The sequence below is a fragment of the Octodon degus genome, unplaced genomic scaffold (genome assembly GCF_000260255.1).
Source record: "Octodon degus isolate 3935 unplaced genomic scaffold, OctDeg1.0 scaffold00215, whole genome shotgun sequence".
Classification (NCBI taxonomy): domain Eukaryota; kingdom Metazoa; phylum Chordata; class Mammalia; order Rodentia; family Octodontidae; genus Octodon; species Octodon degus.
This window is the reverse complement of record NW_004524791.1, coordinates 2,460,214-2,487,159: the sequence shown is the minus strand read 5'-3', so window position 1 is coordinate 2,487,159 and position 26,946 is coordinate 2,460,214. Positions and strand designations below refer to the sequence as shown.

The 26,946-nt window shown below is 58.7% G+C and overlaps 2 protein-coding genes and 1 non-coding gene across 8 annotated transcripts; all 3 read left to right on the top strand.

Annotated features, from left to right (window-relative positions):
- Positions 1-1,914: 1,914 nt before the first annotated feature.
- On the top strand, positions 1,915-4,900 carry Rpl13 (ribosomal protein L13). Its single transcript, XM_004644989.2, has 6 exons — positions 1,915-2,014; positions 2,202-2,311; positions 2,399-2,540; positions 2,739-2,912; positions 3,349-3,405; positions 4,702-4,900. Exons 2-6 carry the CDS (start codon positions 2,208-2,210, stop codon positions 4,858-4,860), a joined length of 636 nt encoding a protein of 211 aa, XP_004645046.1. The 5' UTR covers positions 1,915-2,014; positions 2,202-2,207; the 3' UTR covers positions 4,861-4,900.
- Positions 2,602-2,685, top strand: LOC111813715. Its single transcript, XR_002818892.1, has one exon. It is a non-coding gene; the product is annotated as a small nucleolar RNA MBII-202 (small nucleolar RNA).
- Positions 4,901-12,106: 7,206 nt separating the features above from the next.
- Cpne7 (copine 7) lies at positions 12,107-21,870 on the top strand. 6 transcript variants are annotated; one of them, XM_023705213.1, is made up of 15 exons: positions 12,107-12,308; positions 13,282-13,413; positions 14,914-14,988; positions 15,067-15,141; positions 15,641-15,724; positions 16,133-16,222; positions 16,302-16,400; positions 16,481-16,567; positions 16,686-16,745; positions 17,095-17,228; positions 17,591-17,645; positions 17,974-18,025; positions 18,092-18,225; positions 20,831-21,067; positions 21,454-21,870. In XM_023705213.1, the coding sequence occupies exons 1-15, from the start codon at positions 12,153-12,155 to the stop codon at positions 21,589-21,591; spliced, it is 1,608 nt and encodes a 535-aa protein (XP_023560981.1). In that variant the 5' UTR covers positions 12,107-12,152; the 3' UTR covers positions 21,592-21,870. The 6 variants fall into 6 exon arrangements, with proteins under 6 accessions (XP_023560981.1, XP_023560983.1, XP_004645082.1 ...); XM_023705215.1 differs by having other exon boundaries at positions 13,231-13,413; positions 16,371-16,400; XM_004645025.2 differs by having other exon boundaries at positions 13,231-13,413.
- The last annotated feature ends 5,076 nt before the right edge of the window (positions 21,871-26,946 follow it).

Genomic DNA, 26,946 nt, shown 5'->3' with positions numbered 1-26,946 from the left:
GCATACAGGCTGTATGGTTATCACACTGTATAGTTGACACACACATGCACACTGGCCATGTGGGTTTTTTTTTTTTTTTTTTTCACAACCATGGATTGAACTCAGGCCCTTGCGCTTGCCAGGGAAGCGTGTATTCCACTGAGCCATCTCCCGCCCTTGGCCATGTGTTTAATCACAAGCTAGTTTACACTGAGAGAGCGCAGAACCAGACAGACTCGTGATGGCTTCTGTCCCGCTCAGCAAGTCCACACCACATCCTCAGACGAGGCTCCCCTGGCATTCTGTACCCCGGGAGCAGCCTGGGCTTGTTCTGGGCGCAGCTTTTTCACTGCTTGCACCCTTCTTGGCTGGAGTGTCCTCCTTTGTCCTCCTCGGGGCCCCACCAAGTCACCTGTAGGGCCTGCGGCTTTGCTGCTGACAAGGCCCTGGGCCACGTGGCCTCTTCCTCACTGCCTGTGGCTTGCTGAGTGTCCATTCTTCCAGCGGCCCTCCCGGAGACAGTAAACACAGGGGTCCTGTCCTAACTTGGGGCGAGGTGACCCTCCCCGCCACTCCCATTTTTGGCCCCATCCTCATCCCTGCAGCGCACCTTTCCGGGAGTGTTCCGACCACTGCACCGAGGCACCACCAAGAAGTCTGCCTTCTTCTGAATCTTCTGGTGCATGACACAGAAGACGCTGCACGGCATCAGTCCCCGCCCAGGTGGGATGGCACAGAAGACGCTGCACAGCATCAGTCCCCGCCCACGTGCATGGCACAGTCGACAAACACCATAGCTGCTACTCAGCGCACCCCAAGAAACTGACACTGGATTTCACAGAACGTCCAGAGCTTTCCGGAAGTTAATTTCATCGCACTTTCCTGAATATCCCTTTTTGAAATGCCTCAACATGCATCCTAGGGGAGGGAGTGGGTTCGCTCCGCTTACCACCCCCTCCTCCACCCTAACGTTTTCGGCTGCTCTCTTCTGGGAGACCCTTCAGGCGCTTCCAGGCTTCCGCAGCATCGGGCTCCGCCCCCAGCCGGACTCCGGAGGAAGCCTGGCGCGTCGGGCGGGAACCTGCTCGCTGCCTCCTGCACACGCAGTCATCTAGCGTTGGAGCTGGGGTTGCGTTTCTTAGCACAGGGCTACCAAAAGCAAGCCGGTGTTACCAGTTCGTCGGACGTCGCGGCCTTCGCCAGGTGAGGCCGCCCCTCAGAGCCCGCCCTGGGGTCTGCACCGGGGCGATCAGGGCGGTGACCCGGCCTCCGGGGCCGAACCCCAGGGGATTGCAGGATCCTCGCAGAGATGGTTCATGGAGGCTTGTCTTTCTCGAAAGCAAGGGTAGTCCTTACTCCTGAGCGCGGGCTCGGGGGCTAAAACCCAAAAGGTGACGCCTTAAGCATAGTGGGGTTTTCGCCTCTTACGGTTTTTGTCTGTCTCACACGGTAACATGGCAACGCACTGCAGGCTGACGGGTACAAGGCGTGAGTGAGCGTCAGAACTGCACCTGAGTGCTGAGGGACTGACTGTGCCGCATTCCTTTGGGAGGAACCCGACCCAAGTAGCTGGGATTGCAGTGGACCATCCCTTCCACCACGCCCGGGTGAAAGTTAGCTTTGCCAAGATAAAACGCATTGATCTGAGTTTATGGCAGGGAAAAAAACACTGGACCGAGGAGGACGAACGCCAACTTCGAATCCTGAAGGCTTTACAGCCGTTGACGCACTGTGTGCGAGCTACACGATTCCCCAGAACCCTCGTCCACCGGTGTTTCTGTGGCTAACCGGCCGGGAACAGAGTTCAGGCTGCGGGACGACAGCACTACTGCAGCGAGGAAGAAACAACTCCGGGCACCTAATCCACCGGTGCGCAAGGGCAGTCGGGAGGGGCGTGGCCACGGGGGTCACGTCCGTCCTTCATGAATCTGATTGGTCAGAGCGCTGCGGTGCTCCTGATTGGTCAGGTCTTCTACTACCCCAGGGTGCTTTGCGACAGCGCTCCTTTTGGTTCCGCCGATCCGCGGCCTAAGAGGTGAGTTTGTGCCCCCGTCGCTATCGGGCTTCATCCACCACCATCGGCCCCGTGTTGTCACTAGCTCGGCCATGAAGGACGCTCTTCTCAACAATAAACGGCGCCCGGCAAAGGCCGGGCAAGCGGGCTTGGGGCGGTGGCCCAGGACGCGCGCCCTCACTCGCCGCCCTCTTCCTCGCGACCATAGGCAGTCATGGCGCCCAGCCGGAATGGCATGATTCTGAAGCCCCACTTCCACAAGGACTGGCAGCGGCGTGTGGCTACGTGGTTCAACCAGCCAGCTCGGAAGATCCGCAGGTGGGGGGCTGGTGGAGGGGCGCCCGGGGGGTACGGCCCGCGAGGGCTGGGGCCGAGCTGACCTGACCTCCCCCTTTCTCGGAGCAGGCGCAAGGCCCGGCAGGCCAAAGCGCGCCGCATCGCCCCGCGCCCCGCGTCCGGGCCCATCCGGCCCATCGTGCGCTGCCCCACCGTGCGCTACCACACCAAGGTCCGAGCCGGCAGGGGCTTCAGCCTGGAGGAGCTGCGGGTGAGTGGGGCGGGCCCTCCCGCGGGGCTGCGGGGCTGCGGGGCTGCGGGGCCCAGTGGCATGATGACAGTTCTCCGGAATCGCTGACTGCCTTGATGAAAGCGCATTTGAACCCTTTTCCATCTGACCACTGAGGGCTTTTGTCGGGGCCTGCCATGGAGGGACTCCATGGGCTCCAACCGTGCCTGTCTCGGGCAGGTGGCCGGTATTCACAAGAAGGTGGCCCGGACCATTGGCATCTCGGTGGACCCGAGGCGGCGGAACAAATCCACCGAGTCCCTGCAGGCCAACGTTCAGCGGCTGAAAGAGTACTGCTCCAAGCTCATCCTCTTCCCCAGGAAGCCATCGGCCCCCAAAAAGGGAGACAGCTCGGTGAGTGCAGCGAGCTCTGCCCTGCGAGAGGCTGCCCCACCCCGACCCCACCCCGCGCTTCCTGTGGCCTTGGCTGTGCAGAACCCCGTCGCCATGACAGGAGGGGTTTTCAGGCCTCAGAACATGTCTGTTGGCCCCCGTCCTGCCCTGTGAAAGCTGTGGAGCTTCGCTGAGATGTTTCGGGTCCAGAGATTCCTTCCTCAGAGACTGGCCGTGTCCTGTCTGGCCTTCCTGTGGCTTGGTCAGGGAATGACTTTGTCATTAGGGGATGCATTGCCAGCACGAGAAAAGCTGCAGCTTTTCCCGTTGGGTTGAGAGTCTTCCCACAGAGGGTGTGCGCATGGTGCGGGATGCCCAGCCAGGGCTCCCGGTGACAAGCGTGAGGGCCTCGGGAGGGTAAGGCTGGGCTCACTGTCCTCTCCTTGTTAACGCACAGGCTGAAGAACTCAAGTTGGCCGCCCAGCTGACAGGACCTGTGATGCCCATCAGGAATGTAAGTGGACAAGGAGCTTAGGTTGTGGGTGGGTGTTGCCAGCTGTCTGATGGTGAGCATTTACGGGTTATGGAAAGCAAGGTCGTCACAACATTGGGAAGGCGAAAACTCCTCGGTTCTTAACAGATGGGCTCCTGATGGCAACCTGAGGTTTTGGTGTTCCTCATTTGTTACTCGGTGTTTTTTGTTTGTTTTTGGCTTTTTGAGACAGGGTCTTGCTTTGCGGCGCAGGCTGGCCTTGAGCTCCCTTTGTAGCCCAGGCTGGTCTCAAGCTTTCAGTGATCTTGTGAGTGTAGGGATTACAGGTGCATGCGCCCCCACGCCTGGCTTTACTCAATTCTCTTGATCTCCATTACTGTTTGAAAGCCTGGGTCACAGGCAGCCCTCCAGAAACCCTGTCCCCTTGCCCAGCAAGTGGGTGAACACTGGAGGGTGACTCAGCCTCTTTGTGTCCCACAGTAGTGCCTGTCTTCCTCTTCTTTTTCTTTTTTTTTTTTTTTTTTTTTGCGGAACCAGGGATTGAACTCAGGCCCTTGCGCTTGCCGGGCAAGCATTTGTCCTACTGAGCAGCTCTCCAGCCCCAGTAGTGCTTGTCTTATTGCCCCCTGCACCCATGGGTGGGGGACAGCTAACCAAGTCAGAAGTAGTGTTAGGGTTTTTGTTTTTATAACAGGATTTTACTGTGTAGTTCAGGCTGGCTGCACTGGCAGTGATCCTCTTGCCTCAGTCTCCTGAGTGCTGAAATTGCAGAGGTGTGTCACCACGTAGCTTTAAAATTTCTAGGGGCTGGTGAGATGGCTCAGTGGTCTAAAGCACCTACTTAGAACAAGCTTAGCAAAGCACAGGGACAGCGGTTCAATCCCCCAGCACCACATTCCAGCCAGCCCCACTCCCTGGTGGGCTGAGCTGGCCACACACATAAATAAATAAAATAAAATTAAAATCTTAAAAATAAAATTACTAAAATTAGTGGAATATGGTTAAGTATGCTTACGCCTCCTTCCTCTGGAGGGTCTTAGTGGCTGTGAGTTCAAGGCCAGCGTCAATTACACAGCAAGACCCTATCTCTGGTTTCTAAAGTTTTTGTTAGTACGTGTTTGTAGTTTCTCATGACACTGGGCAGCTGGTGCGTGTACATAAGAAGCCTCAATTGCTTTTACATAGTTCTCGTGTACGGTTATGTACTGGCTGCAAGCAGTGCTTAAGGGCAGCCTCAGCAGCGCTTGGCACCGAGCCAGCACCTGTGAGTCCACCGAGTTCTCTGGGTGTGAGCCTGACTCCTGTCCTCCCTCCTAGGTCTACAAGAAGGAGAAGGCCAGGGTCATCACAGAGGAGGAAAAGAACTTCAAGGCATTCGCCAGTCTGCGCATGGCCCGTGCCAACGCCCGGCTCTTTGGCATCCGGGCGAAGAGAGCCAAGGAAGCCGCAGAGCAGGATGTTGAGAAGAAAAAATAAAACACTGTTGGGATCTTGTAATAAATGCTCAGAAAAGCCACAAGTGCCCCTGGATCCTGCCTCTAAGCAGAGAGAGAGAGAGAGTGTGGCGGGGGTGGAGGGGCGGCTCAGAATGTGCTTGGGCCTGGAGCGGTGACTTAGGTAGAGACACTCGACGTTTCTGGTGACCAAACCTGGACCTCACATGCATTGGGTGTGCTGCCCCAGACCTGGGGTTCTAGCCTTAGTGGCTTGCTTCCCAGTGTTCACCTGCTGCTTGCAGGGTTCGTTGCTCAGCGAGGTGGCAGCAGTGTGCTACTTGAGGACTCCAGTTGCCATGTCTCTCTTGGAAATTGCTGAGCCAAGTCTGGGTTGCCAGAGAATGGGCCTGCGCTTGTACCCGACCCAGACTTGGCTGTGGTCTAGGGACACTTGCTCTGCATGTTCCTGTCATAGGTGGAGAGTTTGGCCTAGCCCACCCAGGAGGAGGTTCAGTGTGGGGGAGCAGAGGGCAGGTCCTGGAGTGAGGTCCCCACTCAGCGCCAGCCCAGTAGCTCCACAGTGCTGGGCTAGGACAGGCCTTGCCAACTGTGCTCTCCTGGGATAGGTCCAAGGGGCCATGGATAGGCCCTGGAGAAGAGACTGGAACACCCACGGTCAAGGCCTGTGGTGCTCATGCCCACAGAACTGGGAAAACCAGGCAAGGCCTGGTGGTGGCCTGTCTTGGGGACGCTGTGGTGAGCTGTGTAACCTGTGGTCTGAGCCATCCCCTGGCCTACTGTTCGTGTCCTGCTTTCACATTCTTCCCACACTTGAACCTCTGCCAGCTCGATGTGGAGTGCCCCAGCCTGTGCCTCTGGGGGTCATCAGGGCACCCTCCTGGCTGGTGGCTGCACTGCACCCCTCCCGGAGCTAAGGGCTGCCTAGTGAAAGTTCAGAATCCCCCCGCCCCATTTGATAGTTCCTTGATATGTAACTCAGACTAGACTTATTGTTTCAGTCTCCCCAGCCGGAATTACAGGCATGTGCCACCACGCCCAGTTTTGGGGGCAGCACAGCTTGTGGTGCCAGGGATTGAACTTGGGTCCTGACTGAACTTACTACTCAGTCTGGGGTATCTGGATACTTGGAGGAAGGAGATAGGTGTCCACCCAGAGCGAGGCCTGGGTGTGCAGCAGCGAGGCACTGCCCCAGTGCTCCCTCTCCATCTTAGCTCAAGGTGGGGCGTGGTGTCACGCGTGTAATCCAGTTCTCTGGGACGCCGAGTCAGGACAGTAAATTGGAGCCTCTTTCAAGAGGGGCTGAAGTCCTCTGTGGAGCACCTGCCACCCAGCCTCCAGAGAGCAGTGCACTGTGAAGGCGAGCGGGTGGCTCCAGCAGCAGGGTTTACCTCAGCCACTGCCCCTGCGCGCAGGGTTCCCGCGCACACTGAGCCTTGTGCAGTTGGGACAGCGGCCTCCCTTGGGGTGCTGTGGCTCCCCATGCAAGCTGGGATCTTGGCTCACAAGGGACAGTGGCAGTACCAGGGAATGGAGCTGCCCCGCTTTCTTGCTCAAAGGTAAAAACTTTTAGTTGCATCTCAGCAGAGTTGAGCTGGGAGTGTGCCCAAGGTGCACCCCTGCCTTTTTTTATTTGAAACAGTTGCTAAATTGCTGGGGGGGAGCTTGAAGTTGAGCTCCTCCCACTTCAGGCTGCCAGAATACTGGGGTCACAGTACAGTCCTTCACTCGCTGACTTCAGGGTGTTGTTATTTCTTTCATTCTCTGTGTGTGTGCTTGTGTGTGCGCGCGCGCGTGTGCCTGTGCATGTGCTTGTGTGTGCGTGTGTGCATGCGCGCGCGCCCGAAATTGAGCTCCCGACTCAGGCTTGCCCAGCACTCTTTTTTTAAGGTTACAAGCGTGGCTCAGTGGTAGCGCACGCCCTGCCTGCATCTGGATTTGATCCCCAAAAGCGCTGCCCTATGTACAGCTTTGTGGCAGTGGGCTTGTACAGCAGCTCTGCGTGCCAACCTCAGAGGCCCAGTGCAGAATCTGCCTTTGCGGGTGGCGGGCCCCTCGAAGCCCCGTGTGGGCCCTGGTCCAGCCCCACCCTGTGCCTCCGCTGGGTCGGGCGCTTGTCGCTGTTGCATGCAAGCCTGACAGGGAAGAGGATCGCTCTGTGCGGGTTTCCTCCTGAGCTGGCCCGTGCACCTCCTCTGTGCCTTCCCACTTATCCCCAGCGTGCCCTTCCTGCACCCCCTTCTTGGTACTGTCACACTGTCTGAGTTGCAGCAGCTTTTTGTGTATTAAACCACTTACCACTCCAATTATTTATTTTTTTCATTTATTTTTATAATAAAATACAAAAATGATAAATTGTATCAGATTTCTTCAAGAATTGGCTGGTGACAAGACACCTGCCCAAGTGACACTTGAATAATATACTTTGCCTGTTGTGGATTGCCAACTGGCGGTCAGCTTGTCACACCCAGCTGACCTGAACTAGCATGGTGGGCGTAGGAAGCCACTGAGGATTGTTGCCCACAGCGTGTGAAGCAGAACTGGAGAAGAAGGGAGCCTGTCGGGAGCTGGTGGTTCTCCTGGGCTGTTCTGCTGGGGACCTTGTCATGCCGGCTTCCTGGCGAGCTGAGCTATTCTTGCTGGAAGAGGAGCTTGGGACCCCTCTCACTGAGGATGGCTGTGGTACTTGCCTCGAGCATCGCTTTCTGGCCCCAGTGCAAATCCTGCAGCCTGCGAGCGCAGATCCTTCATCCTGTTGGCACAGACTCGCTAGCTTCCACTAATGACTTTTGGGCCTTCCCAGCACATACCTGTAAAGCGGGCCTGCATGAGACCTTGTCATGGGCTCTTGGTGTCTAGCTCGACTAATGGGGGCATTGTTACAGGCTCTAGGGCTTCAGCTGGACTCATGCAGGGGATTATTGTAGGATCCAGGCCTTCGGCTGGAGTCTTTGCTCTAGCCTGTGTGGACAGATTTATCGCACTCTCTTTGTATGATTCTTTGGGTGAGTTATTTATAAAATATATTCTGTGTTGTATTTTTTTTGCCTTGCAAAAAGCCCAAACTGGGCTGGGGAGATGGCTCAGAGGCATAAGCACCTGCCTGGCGATGCAAAGTACTGCTAAGCTTGATTCCTGGTTAAAAAAAAAAAAAAAAAAAAAGCCCAAACCATAACAAAATCGTTGCCAGGAGTGAGATTATTACTGTGATGTTGCCTAGCCAAGTGATTTGTAAATTTTTGGAATTAATTTGGGCGTTTTGAGAGACTGGCCGAAGAGGCAGCCCTTGCATGCTGTAAACTGTTGAGACTCTGCTTGGGATCTGGAAAATCAGAGCAATGATGGACGCGCTTTCTTAGGGACAGCTGCGCTCGCGGGTTTTGCTGGAGGGGAGGAAGGTCTGAGGGAATCTTGGAGGGAGGGAGGATGTGGCTGAGCCCTACAGTGTGGCTTTGTCGCCTTGCCCCCATTCTCCCTGGGGGGTTTGTCCTAATCTCAGAAACTGACATGCTGCTTGTGTCCCCACATTACCTGTGCTTAACCCTAAACCCTAAATGATAAACCCAAAACCTATCTCCCTGACCTCCAGATTCCCTGTGCAAAACCTTACCCAACCCTTAATGCCTAATCCTAACCATTCCCCCACCCCTAACCCTACCCCAGCTCTAACCCCAGACCCAACCCTAACCCGGGCCCCACCATTCCACACTTCGATGCAGGGCCTGGACCATCCTCACCAACGTGCCCGCCTCTGGGTTCCCAGCATCCTCAGTTCGTGATGTCAGCAGGACTTAGTCCCATCACAGAACACAGCACCTGGGTAACGCGCGGTGCTGCCCCGCTCCATCTCTGGCTCTGTGACACCGACCGCACTCAGGCGTGCTGGCCCGGTCTATGAATGCAGGGCTGTCTGTGGGCAGTGCACACCCCCAGCACATGCACATGCAGCAGGACGGAGGCACAGGCTGGTGAGGTGAGACACTCATCTCCCCACCTCCACCAGCTTGGCCTGCTCTAGGGTGTGTCGCCTCACAGTCCTCAGTCCAGAGCCCAGGGGTGTCCTGCAGAGCCCTGGGGACCTGCCTTTAGGTCGCAGCATTTGGACTGGGTGCCTGGAGAGGGAGCCTGCGGCAGACACAGTGCCAGGTTCCTAGCAACCACAGCTGGGGGAGGAAGCAGTTGCTGCCAGCTGCTGCATTGCGGGGCCATCTGTTACCCAGCGAGCACTGACACATGCACCCACGGTTGCTGTTCCACAGGGGGACACAATCATGAATCATGAGATCTTATCCCTCTGCATGTTTGTGGACACAGAGGGGACAACAGGCAGGAGGAGGGGATGCAGAGGGCAGTGGTCAGAAGGGCAGACATGGGACAGTGGCCAGGACCCTGCCCAAGCCAGGGGTCCCTAGACAGTGGGTGTCCCATGTGAGCATACGGGGCCCCTCTCAGTGTGACCAGCAGGTGACTGAGTGTCCTGCCCACTGTCCAGCCCAAACTGTGAGAACTCCGCCTGGCCCTGCATGCACCCCTGGCGCGCAGTGTGCATGGTCGGGGGCAGTTCGGGCCTTTGTCAGGCCCCGCCCCTGCCCTGTGGCCCCAAGCACATCTGGCAGGGGTGCTGCCCCACCCCACCAAACCCGAATCCCAGACATTTGCAGTGGGGACACAGGAGGCCCAAGGGTAAATGGGGGACAGGCAGGGGCTGAGTGCAGGAGGGGCCCACTGTACCCAGGAGAAGGGATCCTTCCTGGAGTCCGGGATGTGAGAAGAGAGGGCCACTAGGGTACAGGGCTGGAGTCTGCGTGAGCTGCCACGCGAAGAGTGTGCACGTGCGTGTGCCTGGCTCTTGCACATGTGTGAGGAGCACATTGCCGCAGTCCACGTTATGTGTGGGGATAAGCACCCATCACCTGCCTGTGGGCGTATGTACTTTGATAAAGTGTCCAAGGGACCCATGGCCCGACAGTCCTGCCAGCCCAGCCAGTCCGGACATGGTGTCTCCGAAGCCAGACATGCACAGGACCCTGTAGGAGATCAGGGAGGCACTCGACGGTTTCAGATGTTCTGAGGCAACAAAAGGGAGGTCAGCTGCAGCCAGGCTCCTGGGAGCAGTGCCAGCGGTTGTGTGCAGACCCACTGCTCCTTTTTTTTTTGCAGAACCGGGGATTGAACTCAGGCCCTTGAACTTGCCAGGGAAGCACTTACTCTACTGAGCCATCTCCCCGGTCTCCCCCTTTTTTTAAACAACTTTCTGGTTTCTTTTTCTTTCTTTTTTTTTTTTTTTTTTTCTTCTTTTCTTAATGAGACAGGACCTTGCTGTATAGTTTTGGCTGGTCTTGATCTCGCTGTGTAGCCCAGGCTGGCCTCGATTTCACAGCAATCCTCCAGTATCAGCCGCGTGAGCGCCGCGATCACTGGTGTGTACCACCATGCCTGGCTTACCACTCCCTTTTTAAGCCCAGTTAAAACAGGGCATGGTGGACACACCTGTAACTCCAACACAGTGAGTCTGAGGCCACAGATTCACAAAATCCAACTCTGGCAATTTAGTGACCTCCTCCCCTCCCCCTGGTCTCAAAGCAAAAATTAAAAGGATTGGGCTGGGCATGGTGGTGCAGGAGGCAGGCATTGACACCTGCTTCTCTGGCTTGCACCTGGGCCACGGGCAGGGCTTGGGAGACCCTGCACTGATCTCCAGCCGACATTCAGGCTGGCTTGCAGGCTAATGGGGGCCCGCAGGTGGGTGGGGTTGTCTTGCACCTGCTGCCTCACACACTGATTGGAAGCCGTCCCGGCCTGGCTCAGATTCTGGGCCTGTGGTGCCCAAGGCAGGGACAGTGGGCACCCTGGAGGTGTGGGTCCGGAGCCCAGAGCCAGATGCTGGATGGCAAAGCAGGTGAGCTGGGCTGTGAAGGCCATTCTAGACTTGACCGGCAAGAGCAGCCACCCACACAGGCACCGTGGCTGAAAAGCAAGCTGGCTGAGTCCAGGGTGCTCAGGCTGCTCAGAGCATGGGCAAGGATGTGCCCTCCTTCTTCCAGAGCCAGAGGCTTGGAAGGAAAGACCTGGTCGGCCACAGTGAGGACCAGTGCGTTGGACCTGCTAGCCCACCGGGGAAGCCTCTGGGGCTTCCAGTTGCCACTCTGAGGCTCCACACTGAGACAGAAAGCTGTCCCTCACCCTGGGATGCAGGTGATGGCACAGATACGCAGTGCTCTGGGCCTGCAGAGGCCCCCAGGAGCTGGTGCCTGTTTGTAAGGAAAAGACCGCGGGACAAACGTAGCAAGCTGACGTCCGGCTGGAATATCACCGGCTTGGCATGGCTTTCTAATATTTCAGCACTAACATGCGCTATCATTTCCTGTAAACAACAGCAGAGCTCCGTGGGGACAGATCTCATTTCCTGCGTCTGGCTGGGAGCGCGGCTTGGGAACCAGGTACGGTGCAGGGTCTCCCAGGGCCCGGACCCTTCAGGGCTACAGCAGGCTGGGCTGGGCACCCCTCAGGCCTGACAGCTGCAGCAGGCACGGCTCAGAGCCCTGCGGTTTCTCAGATAGCAGCTTCAGGGGCAGCAGCTGCCACGGAGTCTGGGGGCCTGTGGCTGGAGCCCCATGTGTGCATTAAACTCTCATTCAGAGGCTTGAATTCCTAAGTGGGTTGACTTTCCTGGCTTTAGGTTATTTTGGTCCTGGGGACTGAACTCAGTGGTTTGAACTGAGCCTTAGCCAAGCCCCTTTTTATGTTTTCACTTAGAGGCAGGGCTCACCCAGTGGCAGGTTGTCAGGCTGGCCCTGAATCTGTGATGCTCCTGCCTGGGGCTCCCAGAGTGCTGATTCCAGGTGCGCGCTCCACGCCGCATTGCCCGGCTCCCCACCTTCCCGACTTCCCTCCCTCCTCCGTGGGAAGGCTGAGCTTCTGCTCTGCCCCTCAGCTCCCTGGGGGACTTGGTCAAGGAGGGTGCAGAGGGGTGCACGGCAGCACGCGATCCCAGCAGCAGCAGGGCCAAGGGTGGTTCTGGAGGTGGCAGACAGGGTCTTGACTGGGGACAGTGCCCAGGAGCAAACTGGTGGCCCTGGGGTCCACTGGGAACCCCGGAGGAGGCTGAGCCTGCCACTCCCCCTTGGCGTCCGGACAGGGAGGACCTACGCGAGGGCCCCGCCCTCCCCCCGCCGCCCCGCCTACTCTGCCCACCCGGCGTGCCCAGCCACTGTCCCCCGCCCACCCACCCCGCCGCTCCACCCCGGTCCCCCAGCGGCGTCCCCGGCTCTGCACGCGTCCACGCGAGCGGCTCCATTTCCCGGCGGCAGCAGCATGAGCGCGGGCGTGGGGCGCGGGGCCGCGGGCCCAGCGGTGGCGAAAGTGGAGCTGCGGCTCAGCTGCCGACACCTGCTGGACCGCGACCCCCTGACCAAGTCGGATCCCAGCGTGGCGCTGCTGCAGCCATCCGCGCAGGGCCGGTGGACGCAGGTGGGAGAAGAAAGGGGCCAGCGCTGGGCCGGATCAGGGGACGGGCTTGCACGGGACAACGACGGGGCTGGGAAGTGGGCGTTGCGGTCGGCTAGGGTCCTGGGACCCGCGGTGGCCCTGGGAGCTGGGGCAGGGACTGGAGCTCGCAGTGGAGTCAGGGCTGTATTGGGCAGTGAGGTGCAGGGGGGGCCGGTTCTGGGGACCCAGCTGTTCTGCTCCTTCCTGTGGTCTCAAGTTGCCCAGGGCAGTTGGAACCACAGATGCCTCTGGGCTCTGCCGCAGGTGGTCATGGTGCCTGCCAGCATGGTGCTGCAGACAGTGGGCTCAGCAGTGGGGACTGCGGTTCAGCCCCTCCGCTGGTGGGAGTGGGAGGGAGCCTGGCCTTGGCTCACCAGGGCTGTGTCCCCACTGCGTGTGGAGCCCGCTGTGGAACAGGGCACCTGGGGGACTGGGAGCTGCGGAGGAGGAGAGTGGGGTTCCCTACGGGAGGCATCAGCTCCTGGGAACCTGTGCACCGGCATGCTGGCCACCAAGACAGGCGCCCTGACTGCAGCATGGCCTGGGGCGGATGCTCTAGAGCCCCTGCAGCTCCTTGGATTGGAGTGCAGGAGTCTGGAACCCCAGGGCCCCAGGGTGGGGGCTTCAAGAGAGGCAGCGACACCCCACCCCCTCCTTGCCCTGGTGGGAACTGGGGAGTGTCCACCACTTCCAGGTTGCACAGCCCAGAGAACCAAGAAGACCTTATTCCATGCTGCCTCAGTTTCCCTGTGTGTAATGGGGCCAAGCGAGTGGCAGGGGTGCTGAGCTGTTGCAGTCACTGTCCACACTGTTAACCTCTGTTTGGGGTGCTGAGGTCCTGGGGTCACTCAGGGGAGGCTGGGGCCTGGAGCCCCTCCCCACAGCTCATAGGCACTGCCTGCAGGTGGGCAGAACTGAGGTTGTGCGGAGCAGCCTGAACCCCGTGTTTTCCAAGGTCTTCACCATCGACTACTGCTTCGAGGAGGTGCAGCGACTGCGCTTCGAGGTGTATGACACCCATGGGCCCAGTGGCCTGGCCTGTGATGAGGATGACTTCCTGGGGGGCATGGAGTGCACCTTGGGGCAGGTGGGAACAGGGTTTGGGGTTGGGTAGGCATCCACTCCGCCGGCTCCTTGGCTGCCCTCCCAAAGGCCCTGACTTTCGCTGTTGCTTGCTTGGGATGTTTGCATGTTGGTGAGCTGCAGGCTGGCCTTGGCCTTGAGCTTCTCCCTGCTCTGCCTCTCCAGGCATGAGCCACTGTGCCCGGCTTTTCTTATGCATGTTTTAAATACATACACCTGTGAGGTAGGTAACACATTTGTACATTTTCGAGTTCAGGAGCTGGGAGACAAACTCTCCTGCCTCATTCAGCCTGTCACTGGATCCTGAAACATTCTTTTAACAGATTTTCACACAATATGTATTTTTCCTTTTAAAAGAAAAAATTCAGCCAGGCCTCATAGTGGACCTCTGTAATCCTAGCTGCTCAGCTGGCTGAGGCAGGAGCTTTGCAAGTGCAAGCACAACCTGCCAACTTAGTGAGACCCTAGCTCAAAATACCATTGCAAAGAAGGGCTGGGGCTGGGGCTCAGAGTGAAGCGCCTGGTTCCATGCCCAGGGCCAGCACATAGACAAATTGTGCAGAGCGTACATGTTCTCCGCAGTCTGTCCTTCCACTCAGGCAGCTCCCTTCCAGGCCAGCACCATCTCTGGGGCCCGGTATAGCACAGGGCAGGGCAGGAACCTCCCTGCTGGGCTGTGGAGAAACTGGGCACGGAGGGCCCCTGAGGGCTGCACTTGCCGTCCCCGCCAAGCGGGATGCCTCCCATGCAGTCACCCTGGTGCTTTCCACACACAGTGCAGCCCGAGGGCCTAGGCTCCATGGGGATGGACAGCTGTGTATGCCTGCCCATGTCCAGCGCCTGCGAGCCGTCCCCCTTGCTCTGTGTTGTCTCGTGTCCGTGAATCACACATGTCCTCACCAGTTCTGCATCCCTTCATCCCTCTTCTGTGTGACTCATCCCTCTCGCTGCAGGCTGGGTACCATCCCCATTTTACAGACAAAGGGTCTTCGACGAGAGACGACGTGCTAGGGCAGATCCTGGCTGGCAAGGAGTGGGTACACACGTGGCACCCATGCTCACACCAGCTGGGCAGGACACACACGCACCCGTGCAGACACACAGGGACACCTGCATGCAAATGCGCATGTGAACACATGGGCCTAGCAGCGTGCCCAGCGAACCTCACCAAGACATTGGTGTCCTCAGCAGGGTGGAAGGTGGTAGCCCTCGGACAGAGCGTCCCCAGGCTGTGCTTGAAGACCCTCAACGACCCTGGGAGCCTCGAGGAGGCCTAGTGGGGGGCGGTGGGGGGTCAGGGCCGGCTACCCATCTGGGTCCTCAGGCCATGGTGGGAAGTCGTGGGACATGCTGGCATGTGGCCGTTTGTGAGTGCCAGCACTGCCACATGTTAGATGGCGCAAGGAAGTGTCACCCCCTGCCCACAGGGAGTCACTAGGGGGAGTTGTGGTCCCCAGGTGCAGCGGCCCCTGCCCCATGCCTGCCCGGCCCCTGTGTCTTCCAGATTGTGGCTCAGAAGAAGGTGACTCGCCCACTGCTGCTGAAGCTGGGCAGGAAGGCTGGCAAGTCCACCATCACGGTGAGTGGCTGCCTCCCCGCTCTCCCTGTGGGTCCCCTGGTGAGAGCAGGCAGGTGCCAGCAGCCGCCTCCCCTCCAGGTGATCGCCGAGGACATCTCCAGGAACAACGGCTACGTGGAGCTCTCCTTCCAGGCCAGCAACCTGGATGACAAGGTGAGGCTGCCTCAGCCAGGCCTGAGGGACGCCAGGCCCTCCTGCCTAAGCCCCTGAATAAGACCTGCAGCACCTCGGGCAGGGATGCGAAGGCTCACGGGTGGGCATCTAGGGAGCAGGGCACTGCTGAATAGAGCGTGGTGGCCCAGATGCCACCCCCACTGTCCCTGCCACCGTGAGAAAGCACTTCTGTGTCCTGCTCCCAGCAGGGACGCACACACTGCCCGATGGTGGCCCAGGTGGGCCTGTGGGGACCAGAATTGGGCCCTGGGTGCCTCACATGAGGGGGCAGCTGCAGCCTTCCCTGGAGATGTTGGAGCTGACCCTGGGCCAGGGGGTCTGCGGCAGTGGAGACAGTGAACCAGGCACAGGCTAAGCAACAGAAGCCAGGTGGGGGGCTGGGGTGGGACGGGAGAGTGTGTGGACCGAGAATGAGGCCTCGGGTCACTCAGACAGCATCAGGAGCCACCTGGCCCTGCCCAGTGCCTTCTGCCCCCAGGACCTCTTCAGCAAGTCCGACCCCTTCCTGGAGCTGTTCCGGGCCAACCAGGACGGCAGCGAGCAGCTGGTGTACCGCACGGAGGTGTGCCGACCCACCGACCCACACACAGACCCGACTGCTGACCTCTTGGCCTCCGGGCGGTGTGGGTGGGGCAGGGCTCCAGCTGCCGCTGGAGTCTGCAGGGTGCAGGTGTTGTCACCATGGCTATTTTTAGGGCTACCTTCTACTTCCTGCAGGGGTGGTGCAGGGATTTCAGTTACAGCAGGGAGGTCGTGTTTCATTTTGAGAAGGATTAATTTAAGTAAAAAGCAACTATTTAAGGAGGAAAGGGGTCCAGGTGGTCTGGGAGTGTGGAGAAGACAGGAGGGTGGCTCCCGTGGGTGGGCATGCCTTCGGGATCACTCCCAACCCTTCCTGCCTGAACTGGGGCAGGGCACAGCGGCCTGGTCCCTGAGACTTGGGGACCCCTGAGCCCCCTCCTGGCCCCAGGTGGTGAAGAACAACCTCAGCCCAGTCTGGGAGCCCTTCAAGCTGTCTCTGAGCTCCCTGTGCAGCTGTGAGGAGACCCGGCCTCTGAAGGTGGGGAGAGCTGGGCTTCGGTGGGGTCCTGGGTGGGGAGGGACCCTGCAGCACGGCTGAGGAGGCCCCATCCTGCCAGGGCCTGGTCTGGGACCATGATGCCCGAGGGAAGCACGACTTCATCGGCGCCTTCTCCACCACTTTCAAGGAGATGCAGGAGGCCTTTGCCCAGGGCCAGGTGAGCAGGGTGCCACCTCTCCCCCAACACCAGGGAGGGGCCGGCCACCACTGGGTGGCCTCACTGCCTGCTCGTGCCAGGCACAGTGGGACTGTGTGAACCCCAAGTACCAGCAGAAGAAGCGCAGCTACAAGAACTCAGGGGTGGTGGTCCTGACAGACCTGAAGGTGAGGCCTGGCCCCATAGGCCCCCAGGGCTCTACCCGAGGCTGGAGGGGCAAGAAGCTGAGGGCGGCAGGGGAGAGGCAGCGCAGCGGGCGGCCCTGCCCACGTGCCTGCCTGGAAGCTCCACAGGGTCCACTCCTTCCTGGACTACATCATGGGCGGCTGCCAAATCCACTGCACCGTGAGTGCCGCACACCTCTCCTGTGCCGCAGCCCAAGCGAGGGCGGGGTGGGTGGGCGGCGCCCCATCTTTATCCTGAGGGGTTCCTCGCCCTGGTGCAGCAGGAAGGGGCAGAGGGGTCAGGAACCATGGGGCCCCATGAGGCGACACTGTTGGGACAGAGACAGTGATAGCAAAGACCTGAGGAGAAGCAAGAGCGCTTGGTGCCAGCAACAAGGGGCCATGGGCTCTGGCGAGGGCCTGGCCCGACCCTAGGTGCAGGGCACAGGCCAGGCCCCGCTGGGGCCCGCGTCCTCCTGGGGTTGCTGCCAGGCTGCTGGTGGGGTGGCAGCATCCCTGGGCCCCTGCAGGTGGCCATCGACTTCACAGCCTCCAATGGCGACCCCCGGAACAGCTGTTCCCTGCACCACATCAACCCCTACCAGCCTAATGAGTACCTTCGGGCACTGGTGGCAGTGGGTGAGGTCTGCCAGGACTACGACAGGTGAGGGTGCCTGCTGGGTGGCAGGGCTGGCAGGGGAGGTTGGGTGTGGTGTGGCTGGGAGCTAGGTGGTGTTGAGCCCCAGGGGCATTTGCCAAGTATCACCACAGCCCCTCACCTGGGCCTGGAGCCCCTGGAGTCCCAAGAGTGTGGGCTGGGAAGGGCCTGCCCTGGGCACAAGGCCTGCACCAGCTTCTCCCTTCATGCTGTACCCAAGGTCAGTATCGTTTGGGTCTGAGCCTCCGTTTCTCCTGTGTGGCCTGGATGGTCCCTAGGCTGGGTCTCTTGGCTCTGGCCAGTATCTGGCCTCCCTCAGCCGTGGGATGCCAGGCTTTCCTGAGTGACATGTGCCACCTCTCTTCCAGTGACAAGAGGTTTTCTGCCCTGGGGTTCGGGGCCCGGATCCCTCCCAACTATGAGGTAGGAAAGCCCAGGGCCAGGCTTAGGGATCCTGAGCCCCTTCTCTGCAGGGATGGGGATGGAGGGAGACCCCACCAGCTGGACAGGATGACCCTTGACCTCCTGGGCTGAGGGAGTGAGGGCAAACTCTTCCTGCAGCCTGTGCAAAAACTCCACGGTGGGCGGGGCCTTGGAAGCTGACCCCAAGACCTCAGGCTCAGGCGAAAGGAGCTTCAGGCCCGCAGGAGCTGCTCACAACCTCCACGGCAGCCCCTGCCCGGAGCTCTTCCCTAGGGCTGTGGAGTGACCTTTCCAGCAGGTGGGGTCACAGGTCCCTCTTCTCACCCAGGTGTCCCATGACTTTGCCATCAACTTCAACCCCCAGGACGACGAGTGTGAAGGTGGGAGCCGGGCAGGGCCGGGGCGGGGTGTGGGAGGGGCCCCCAGCTGACCCTCTGCCCCTGCAGGAATCCAGGGTGTGGTGGAGGCCTACCAGAGCTGCCTGCCCCGCGTCCAGCTCTACGGCCCCACCAATGTGGCCCCCATCATCTCCAAGGTGGCCCGCATGGCCGCGGCTGAGGAGCTCACCGGGGAGGCCTCCGTACGTGCCTGGTGGGGATCGGCTTGGCCAAGGGTGGCCAGGCAGAGGCCCAGGGGAGGCTGTAGCAGGGCACGGCTGTGGAGGTGGGGCAGGCTGGAGGGGGCTCCGCAGGGGCCGCACAGGCCTGTTCAGACTGGGCTAGTCCGGTCCGAGTGAGCCCCAGGGCCTGTGCCTTGGTCTCCTGTCCTGTCCCAGCCCCAGGCTGCAGGAGGGCTCTGGCCGGGGCACCCGCTGCATAGCTGTGCAGCCGTCCTTTGTTGGTGGCTCTCACTTGCACCCACAGCCCGATGCTCAGGTCTCCGCACGCCCCCCCCCCCGCGGCTGTGCGGGCCGAGCTGCCTGCCGTCGTGCGTCTCCCCACTCTGCCTTCTGCACAAGCCATCGCTCCTGGGGGCAGCAGGAATGTCCTGTCACACCAGCCCCTCTACCTGCTCCTTCAAAATTTTTGTTCTTTTTACCTTAACGTATTTCAGACTACAGAAAAGTGGTGAAGATAATGCAGAGCCCTCTGCTGTGTACTTTACTGAGGCCATTGGTGGCCCTGGCCTGTCGCTTTCGGGTTATAGTTCTTTTTTTTCTTTTTTTTTTTCCTTCGGAACCCCGGGGATTGAACTCAGGCCCTTGCGCTTGCCAGGGAAGCGCTTATTCCACTGAGCCATCTCCCTGGCCCCAGGTTATAGTTCTTTGCATGTCTGTGTGACTGTTCTGTTTATTTTATTTTTTTTTATTTTTTATTTTTTGATGGACCCGGGGATTGAACTCAGGCCCTTGGGCTTGCCAGGGAAGCACTTATTCTACTGAGCCATCTACCCAGCCCCCAACTGTTTTGTTTATATTTTTTAATGTTTGATTTGCCTTTTTTTGTTGTGCCAAAATGCACATGGTTTAGAATTTATGGCCCGGTGTGGTAGCACACACTTGTAACCACAGTACTCTCACAGGCTAGGCAGGAGGATTGCAAATTCAAATCTAGTCTGGGCAACTAAAGACTTAGCAAGACCCCGTCTCAAAAAATAAAACAGGACTGGGATGCCCCTCGGAGCACAGGTCCCAGGTTCGGCCTCCAGCTGTACACTGTACAGCTGGCCAAGTGGCACACCCCTGTAATCCCAGCCACTCAGGAGACAGAGGCAGGAAGATTGAAAGTCTGAGGCTACCTTCGCCCACACGTAGGACCCTGTCTGGAAATAAAAGAGCAGAAAGCTTTGGGGACCCAACTCAGGGCTTGAAAGCCTCCACCTGTTGTAAAAATGCTTCTAGTTTCAGAATTTACTCTTCATTCCAAAGGGAAACCCTGGTTTATTTGTTTAGATATTTTAATTGATGGAAAAGTATTGTGCTCAAGACTGAGCAGTGCTTTTTTTTTTTTTTTTATGGTGCCAGGGATTGAACTCAGGAACCTGCGCTTGCTAGGCAGACACTTACTCTACTGAGCTCTCCGCCCATCCCTAGTGCTCTTCTGTAATTCTAGTAGCACACACACACCTAACACTGGGAGCAAGAGTGGTACCCTTGACTTTACATGTGTCTGCAGATTAAGGATGTTGTCTGAGTTACTTTTGTCGTTACTATCACAAAAGACCCCAAGCTGTAGGAGTTGAAGGAGCAGAGGTTTACTTGGCTCACAGTCCGAAGGGATCTCAGTCTATAGTCAGCTGCTCCAAAGCAGGGTGACTTGGCAGACTGCACTGCAGAGGCGAAATGGCCAAGCAGGGATGGCAGAAGGTGGCGAGGCCAGCAGTGGTGGCGATGGTTATCACAGGGGGCTGTGGGGACCTCTTGGCAGCCAGAGCTACTGTGACCCGTGTTCCTGCCGTGTCCCTGAGGTGTCGGCAGCACGCGTGCGTCTACAGACGCCGGGAGGCTGGGGTACCACAGCAGGTCCCCTGCTGCACCCAGCTAGTGCCTGTGCCCCCATCCGCTTGGCTGCTTTTCTGCAGCCAGAATCAGGTAGGCTCTTGGTGGAGCCCTTGGCTGAGGTGTCCCAGATGCCCAGGAAGGTGCCCACCAGAGATCATGCACTTGGTGAGACACAGGCTGGAGGAGGCCGCTGGCCATGGGGCAGCCTGTCTGTCCTTCCTTTCCTGCACAGTCCAGCTGCCAGCCAGAGCCTAAGGTGCCTCTGTCATCTTGTCTATGATTCCTGTTAGCCAAGTTTTTAGTAAGGTTGTGGATAGTTTTAGCTTTTTCATTTGTTACATTTTGCTTTTTGAGACAAGGTCTTGCTGTATAGCCTAGGCTGAGCTGTAGCTCCCAGTGACCCTTCTGCCTCGCTTCCCGAGGCTGGAATTGCACGCAGGCACTACCATGCCGGCCCCTGGGGTTCTGGAGAATGGAAATGGACTTCTACTTGAGTCAGTGCCCTTGCCTTCTCCAAGCAGGGCGGGCACCGGGAGAGGCGGCCTCCCACTCCGACCCTGGGTTCCTGGGGTAAAAGTTGGTTCAAGCATCCGGGGCAGCACAGGTAGATAGCCTCGTGGTCCCTGCAGCCCGCTGGACTCAGTGCTGCTTTCAGGGCGGGGCAGCTGTGCTGTTGTGGGCACTGGGGGAGCAGCCGGCGGGCTGGGGGCCCCAGTTCAGGCCCCATGGTCCCCTGTGTCCCCAGAAATACTACATCCTGCTGATCCTGACCGACGGCGTGGTCACCGACATGGCAGACACACGGGAGGCCATCGTGCGGGCGTCCCACCTGCCCATGTCCATCATTATTGTGGGTGTGGGCAACGCGGACTTCACAGACATGCAGGTGCTGGATGGTGACGACGGAGTCCTGCGCTCCCCACGTGGCGAGCCTGCACTCCGAGACATTGTACAGTTTGTGCCCTTCCGTGAGCTCAAGAACGTGAGTGTTGGTCCGTGGCCCCTGTCCTATCGACCCACATGGGTCGCAGGCCCCAGCCCTTGGGGCACCCTGCATGAGCGGCTGTGAGGGCCAAAGCCTGCAGGCCAGCACCCGTCCTGCTCCCTGGAAGCCCCTGTAACCCCCAGTGAACTCATGTTGGGAGAGGCCATGTGGCATTTGGGCATTGGGCCCACTGCATTTCGAGGGCAGAGGGGATGGTGCTCACCCCTGAGCAGATGCCTCCCAGTCACCTTGGTTGGCTGGGGCCTTGCATGGCCCCTGGGTCACCTCAGTGGTCCTAGGAACCAAGTTGATCCCCAGGCTTTGGCCCTGTTAAGGAGAAGGACCTCGAAGACCCCCAGGGTGATGCTTGCTCCCCTCCCCAGGCATCCCCTGTGGCGCTGGCCAAGTGCGTGCTGGCTGAGGTGCCCCGGCAGGTGGTCGAGTATTACAGCCACAAGGAGCTGCCCCCACGCAGCCTTGGCACCAAGGTGGGGGAGGCTGGACCCAGTGGAGCCCCGTGAGGACCCCAGTCACCACCTGGCCTCATGCTCCAGGATGCTGGGGTCCTTTCAGTCCTTGAGGCCCTCAGGGGCTGCCTGGCCCTTGGCCCATGTCCCCTCCTGTGTTCCTGCTGGCCGGGTCAGTAGCTGGGATCCCAGGGCAGGAGATAGGTAAAGACCCCAGGGACCCAAAGGGACCCCAAAAGAGCCCCTGCCACCCCACCTCCTCAGCCTGCTCTTCAGTGTCCAAGTGCCCTGGGCTGCTTCTGTGGGTAGGGCTTCCACATAATAAAGTGTTCCCCAGCTAAACTCCTGCTGGGCTCTTGTCTCAGTTACTTTCCACTCATACCTGGGACAAAATACCTGACACCCCAAATTAAGGAAGGAAAGGTTTATTTAGCTCACAGTTAGTGGAGGTTTCAGTCCATCCTCGGCTGGCTCCAAGGCAGAGCGGCACATGGCGGAGGGCAGCAGTTCATGGTGGGGGAAAGCAGCAGAGAGCAGATGGGGGGCAGCTGCTAGCCAGCCTCTTTCCCTCCTTACCTTGCGTGCAGATTTCCTTCCCAGGGCGAGCATAGCGCTCACACCCATAGGCCCAGCCTTAGATCATGCATTCATCACACACTCTAGAACTGTGCTCAACGGCTACAGAAGGCTTTGGGAGGACACCTAGACACAAACCATGACAGCTTCCATCCCCAAGGCCCAGCTCTACCCAGTGGCAGGGACCTTCTGTGTTCGAGGGACCTCAGCCTGCACACACCGCTTTTTGGACCTGAGAAGCTCCAGCTTTCAGAGCCTGTGGGGGTGTGGACTTAACAGACTTCTCTGAGTCCTCTCATCTGAGAGCAGCAAACTGTCCTGGCCTTGAGTCCAGGCGGGCCACCCGTCTGTCCATCCATCCATCCATCCATCCATCCTACCATCCATCCATCCATTGGGCTATTTTTAGTTCCTGATTCATGTCCTGTTCAGCAGGGATAATAGGTGTTGCCATGGTAACCTGGCTACCATTCTCGGAGGGCTGGTGTCTGTTTGGCAACCAGGAGGACATCAGAGAAATGCACTTTCCACACTGTGCAGCAGACCCTGCAGACAGGCGGAGGTCAGCCCGGGTCTGACCCAGAGTCCACAGGTTCTGCCCAGGGGTCCAGGGCAGCAGGTGATAGGGCAGGAAAAGGTGCAGCAGTGGGGCCCTGGGGCCTGGAGCCCTCCAAGGGCAGGAGGGGAGGGGTTCTGTTAGCTAGTGCTCAGAGTGCCTGGCCCAGGATGCACCCACTCCCTTCTCAGACAGCGGTGGGGGAATGGAGGGCTGGGGGGTAGAGGGTTGGGGGTTGGGCCCGGTGGAGGCTCAGAGCCTTTCCCTGTGGTATTCATACCATGTTCTGGTGGGGCGAGGGTAGGGACCCTACCAGCTGGCATGGGGCCGGTGGACAGGGCCCCCCAGCCCTTGCCCACCCTCTTCTGCCGCAGAAGGGCTGGTGGGCCCCAGGCTAGGGCGAAGGTTTCCAAAGGTGCTGCACTGGGAAGAGTGCAGCCGCCCTCCTCGGGACCCAGGACCCAGGACACCTCCTTCTCCCCTCTGGGGGAGGGACTGGGGCGGCGGGTCAGCTCTGCACCCGGCCATCTCAGACTCATCACTGGAGCGCTGATCTTGTGTCTGTGCTCTGTGTGCGCCTGGCATGACAGTGACACATGCGCCAGGATGGCCGGGGCCGCCGTTCCCGCGTGATCAGTGCGGAAGAGGCGCTGCTGCTCTTGTTCCTTTCATTCAGACCCTCCATCTCCCTCAGCCCCTCTCAGGGGCAGAGGCCGGAGCCTTTGCAAGGAGAGCGCGGGCAGGGGCTTCGGGCAGGGGCTTCGGGCAGGGGCTTCGGGCAGGGGCTTCGGGCAGGGGCGGCAGGCGGCCTTCTGGCTGAGCTGCTGCGGGCGGAAGCGCGGTGACTAAGCTCGGTAATTGGTGCGGGGGCCGGGATGTCAGACAGCTCAGCGGCTGCTGCACAGGGCAGGAACAAAAGCTGTTTCCCGCCGCCCCCGCCCGCCCCCAAGAGGGAGCGCGGAGACCCTTGGCGCACGCCATCTGCCTCCGTCCGTGGAGACCCGGACACGCGTAGCTTCCGTTTCCCTGAGCTGACTCAGGAACGACCCCGTGTCACAGGAGGTCGCCTGGCCTCAGCGCCAGGGCCTGTGTGGGCGCCTGTGTGCACAGGCGTTGTTGCTGTGTGTGCACCATGGCCGCGCCCGCCCGCTCCTCTGAAGCCCTTCCGCAGCCCGGGCCCCTCCCTAGTGCGGCCGCTGGGTGGATGTTTCCCCAGACTCGGACCTGAGCCTTGTGTCCTGGCTAGGGGAGGCACTGTGGCGCCGCCCCACCCACCGTCTCCACTGCCACCCTGTCTTGCCTGGCTCCTGACTCACTGTCACCCCAAGACTGACGCTAGGGCCCTCGGAAGACCACACAGAGCCGGAAGTCTGAGGAGCTCAGCTCTGAGCATCCGGGTCTGACATCCTGCCTCAAGCACGCTCTCTGAGCCTCGCCACACCTGCCATCCCTCCAGAGCCTGCTCTCAGCCCGAGTGCTGTCTGGTGGCTGGTGGCCAAGCGGCCCAGGTGTCCTGGCCTGCAGACAGCATCCTCTGAGGGGCATGCAGGTTGCATGGGGCTGGGATGAGGACACTTTGTTCTTGGCATAGTGCCTGGCACAACATTGGCATCACAACTGGCAGAAGGCTGATGGGGATGGAGAGGGATTTCCTCACCCACGCTGTGTGGAGCAGAAGTTCACTCCGCCGCTGTCACCTGAGTGTCATCTTCGCCCAGCCTTGGGGCTCAGTGTGAGCATGGCCCTGGCCTGGCCCCTTTGCTCCCTTGGAAGCTGAGACTTTGCCTTCAGAGGTGGTGACACAGGGATGTCCACTGCACTTTCTGAAGTCCCCACAAGGGCATATGTGCACATGGGCCATTGCATGTGTGCGTGTGTGTGCATGCGTGTGCACATGGGATGCACTTCTCCAAATCTGCTAGGAGCAGGAGGCAGCTGCACGGATGGGAGGAAGTGGGAAATACTCAAAGGAGCCCACATGGTGGACATACGGATGAGAGGACACAGGATAGATGGACGCAGGGAAGGATGAGTGGAGATTCTGATGGATAAATACAGGGAGGGAAGAACACAGAAACAGGTAGGCCCCTAGAGGACACAGGGATGTGTGGACGCATGGACAGGTGGACTCAGATGGGTGGATGCCCTCACAGATGGAATGTGCTGATTCTCCATGTGGAGGGAAGAAGCCCGGTGACCCCACTGGGCTGATCTGGGAACTGTGCACGCAAGTGCTAAGCTGAACTTGGGGCTCTACGTGCACGCATGCCTCGGAGGTGCACTTCTTGGGTCTGGGGTGTTTTTGTTTTTGTTTTTGTTTGTCTTTTTGAGACAGGGTCTCCCTATGCAGTTCAGGCTGGTATTGAGCTTAGTTTGTAGCCCAGACTGGTCTCAAACTCAGGGTGATCCTCTTGCCTCAGCCTCCCAAGCACTGGGATTACATGCATGTGCCACCACACCTGGTCTAGGGTCAGGGTTCTTCAGCCCAGGAACAGGAAGTCGCTCTCCCTTCTCCCTGCAGCCCATCTCAGTTCTGGCCACTCCACCCGTGTTCCGCTGTCCTGGGCATGGGGTGACCACTCTGGTGGAGCCTGTGGCCTCTCCCTGGCCCTGACAGCCTGTCTAGCTTGACATTGACTGCCTGCACTAGCAGGGCTTTCAGTCAGCCGCAGGCAGGTATGGCCCATGGGTGCTCACACTCCTGCCCTGGGCACTTCCTTCCCATGGGCTGTGGCCAGGGCTGGCACAGGACAGTGTGCACTGGTGTGAGGGATTCATCTCAGTCTCCTGGGACCACAGCTTTTTACCCCTGGGGATGAAGGAGTACAGCTACCAGTTTAGGGACCTAGGCTCATGCCAGCTTGCCATCTCCTTGCCACCTTGTGCTTCAGTCTCCTGTCTGTGATGGGTGAGCTGCAGGGTCATCTGCTGGGTGCCACCTCATGGCTCCTGGGTGACACTGCCATGGCCCCTGTGTGGCAGAGAGCAGAGCCCCTCCCAAGCAACAGGCAAGGCTGGTATCAGATCCCCAAGGCCATGGTGGGGTCCGAGTCCAAGGAGGGACAGGGGTCATGGAAGCCTATGGACCAACTGTGGCAGACTGTTAATGAAAATGGGGCACCTCTGCCCTGAATAGACTGAGCCCTGGGTTGAGCTCATCTGAAGCTGTTGATGTGGACCAGTCCCCCTTTTGGCTCAGGACAGCATGGAAGACCTGCTTCCAGAGCAGCAGGCACTGGGCGCCAGCCGATGGGCAGGTGCAGAGTGTGGGCAGGGCTGGGAGGGGCTCAGCAGCCGGGCCTCCATTCATGCCCCACAGTGCCCGCACCCCACTCCCTGCTGTCCCTGAGTGTGGTCCCTGCATCTGCCTAAGTAGGTGCTTTAATCTGCTGAGCTATCTGGTCAGCCGAATTGGTTGATTTTTTTATAAGAGCCATTCTTTCTGGGTGAAATGGAATCTCAATGTTGCTTTATTTTATGTGTCTTGAATGGCCAGTGAAGTTGAACATTTTCATATATTTATTTGCTATTTCTTCCTCTTATGAATAGAGACTGAGAAGTGTCTATTCATAACATATGCCTTATTATTATTTTTTAAAATTTGGTACAGGGTCTCACTGTACAGCTCAGACTCGTAGTGATCCTCCTGTTTTCAGCCTCTCCAGTGCTGGGATTACAGGCGCCCACCACCATGCCTCGTCTTGGTGGCTGGCTCAGCGCACCAGGGGCGGGGCCAGAGCAGAATGTAATGCAGGGAATGGGGATTGAACCATGGTCCCCGGGCTTGCCTAAGCAGGTGCTTAGTCTGCTGAGCTATTTTGCCGGCCCTGTTCTGTTTTTCTGATACTGGAAATCACCCTTATAAAGTTCCCTTGTAGGGTTGCTTTCATTGCACCCCCTAGGTCCCAGCGTGTTTTACTGCTATTATCATTTAATGTAGAAGCCCTCTAATGTTTTCTGTAACTCACCTGTGACTCATTGGTTGTTCCAGAGGGTTTTATTGAATTTCCATGTATTTATGGAGTGTTTATGGTTTCTTTCACCAATGACTTCCAGTTCCATCGCACTGTGGTCTGATAAGATGCCCAGATAATTTCAATTTCTTTGCATTTACTTAAGCATGTTCTATGAGCTGATATGTGGTTTATTTTGGAAGACATCCCATGTACAGCTGAGAAGAATGATGAGGTGGGGTGGATGTCTATTAAGTACATTTGTTCAAAGGTTTGGTTCCGTTCTGGTAATTCTTTTTTATTTATTTGTGTGTGTGTGTGTGT

What these genes read in the sequence shown, in the direction of transcription:
- Rpl13 (XM_004644989.2), top strand. Translation starts at nt 2,208, where the DNA reads ATGGCGCCCAGCCGGAATGGCATGATTCTGAAGCCCCACTTCCACAAG. An exon ending in CCAAAAAGGGAGACAGCTCG is followed by an intron (nt 2,913 to 3,348) that starts GTGAGTGCAGCG and finishes GTTAACGCACAG; the next exon opens with GCTGAAGAACTCAAGTTGGC. An exon ending in CTGTGATGCCCATCAGGAAT is followed by an intron (nt 3,406 to 4,701) that starts GTAAGTGGACAA and finishes CCTCCCTCCTAG; the next exon opens with GTCTACAAGAAGGAGAAGGC.
- Cpne7 (XM_004645025.2), top strand. Translation starts at nt 12,153, where the DNA reads ATGAGCGCGGGCGTGGGGCGCGGGGCCGCGGGCCCAGCGGTGGCGAAA. An exon ending in TGGTCCTGACAGACCTGAAG is followed by an intron (nt 16,568 to 16,685) that starts GTGAGGCCTGGC and finishes CCTGCCTGGAAG; the next exon opens with CTCCACAGGGTCCACTCCTT. An exon ending in CCTTCCGTGAGCTCAAGAAC is followed by an intron (nt 21,068 to 21,453) that starts GTGAGTGTTGGT and finishes TCCCCTCCCCAG; the next exon opens with GCATCCCCTGTGGCGCTGGC.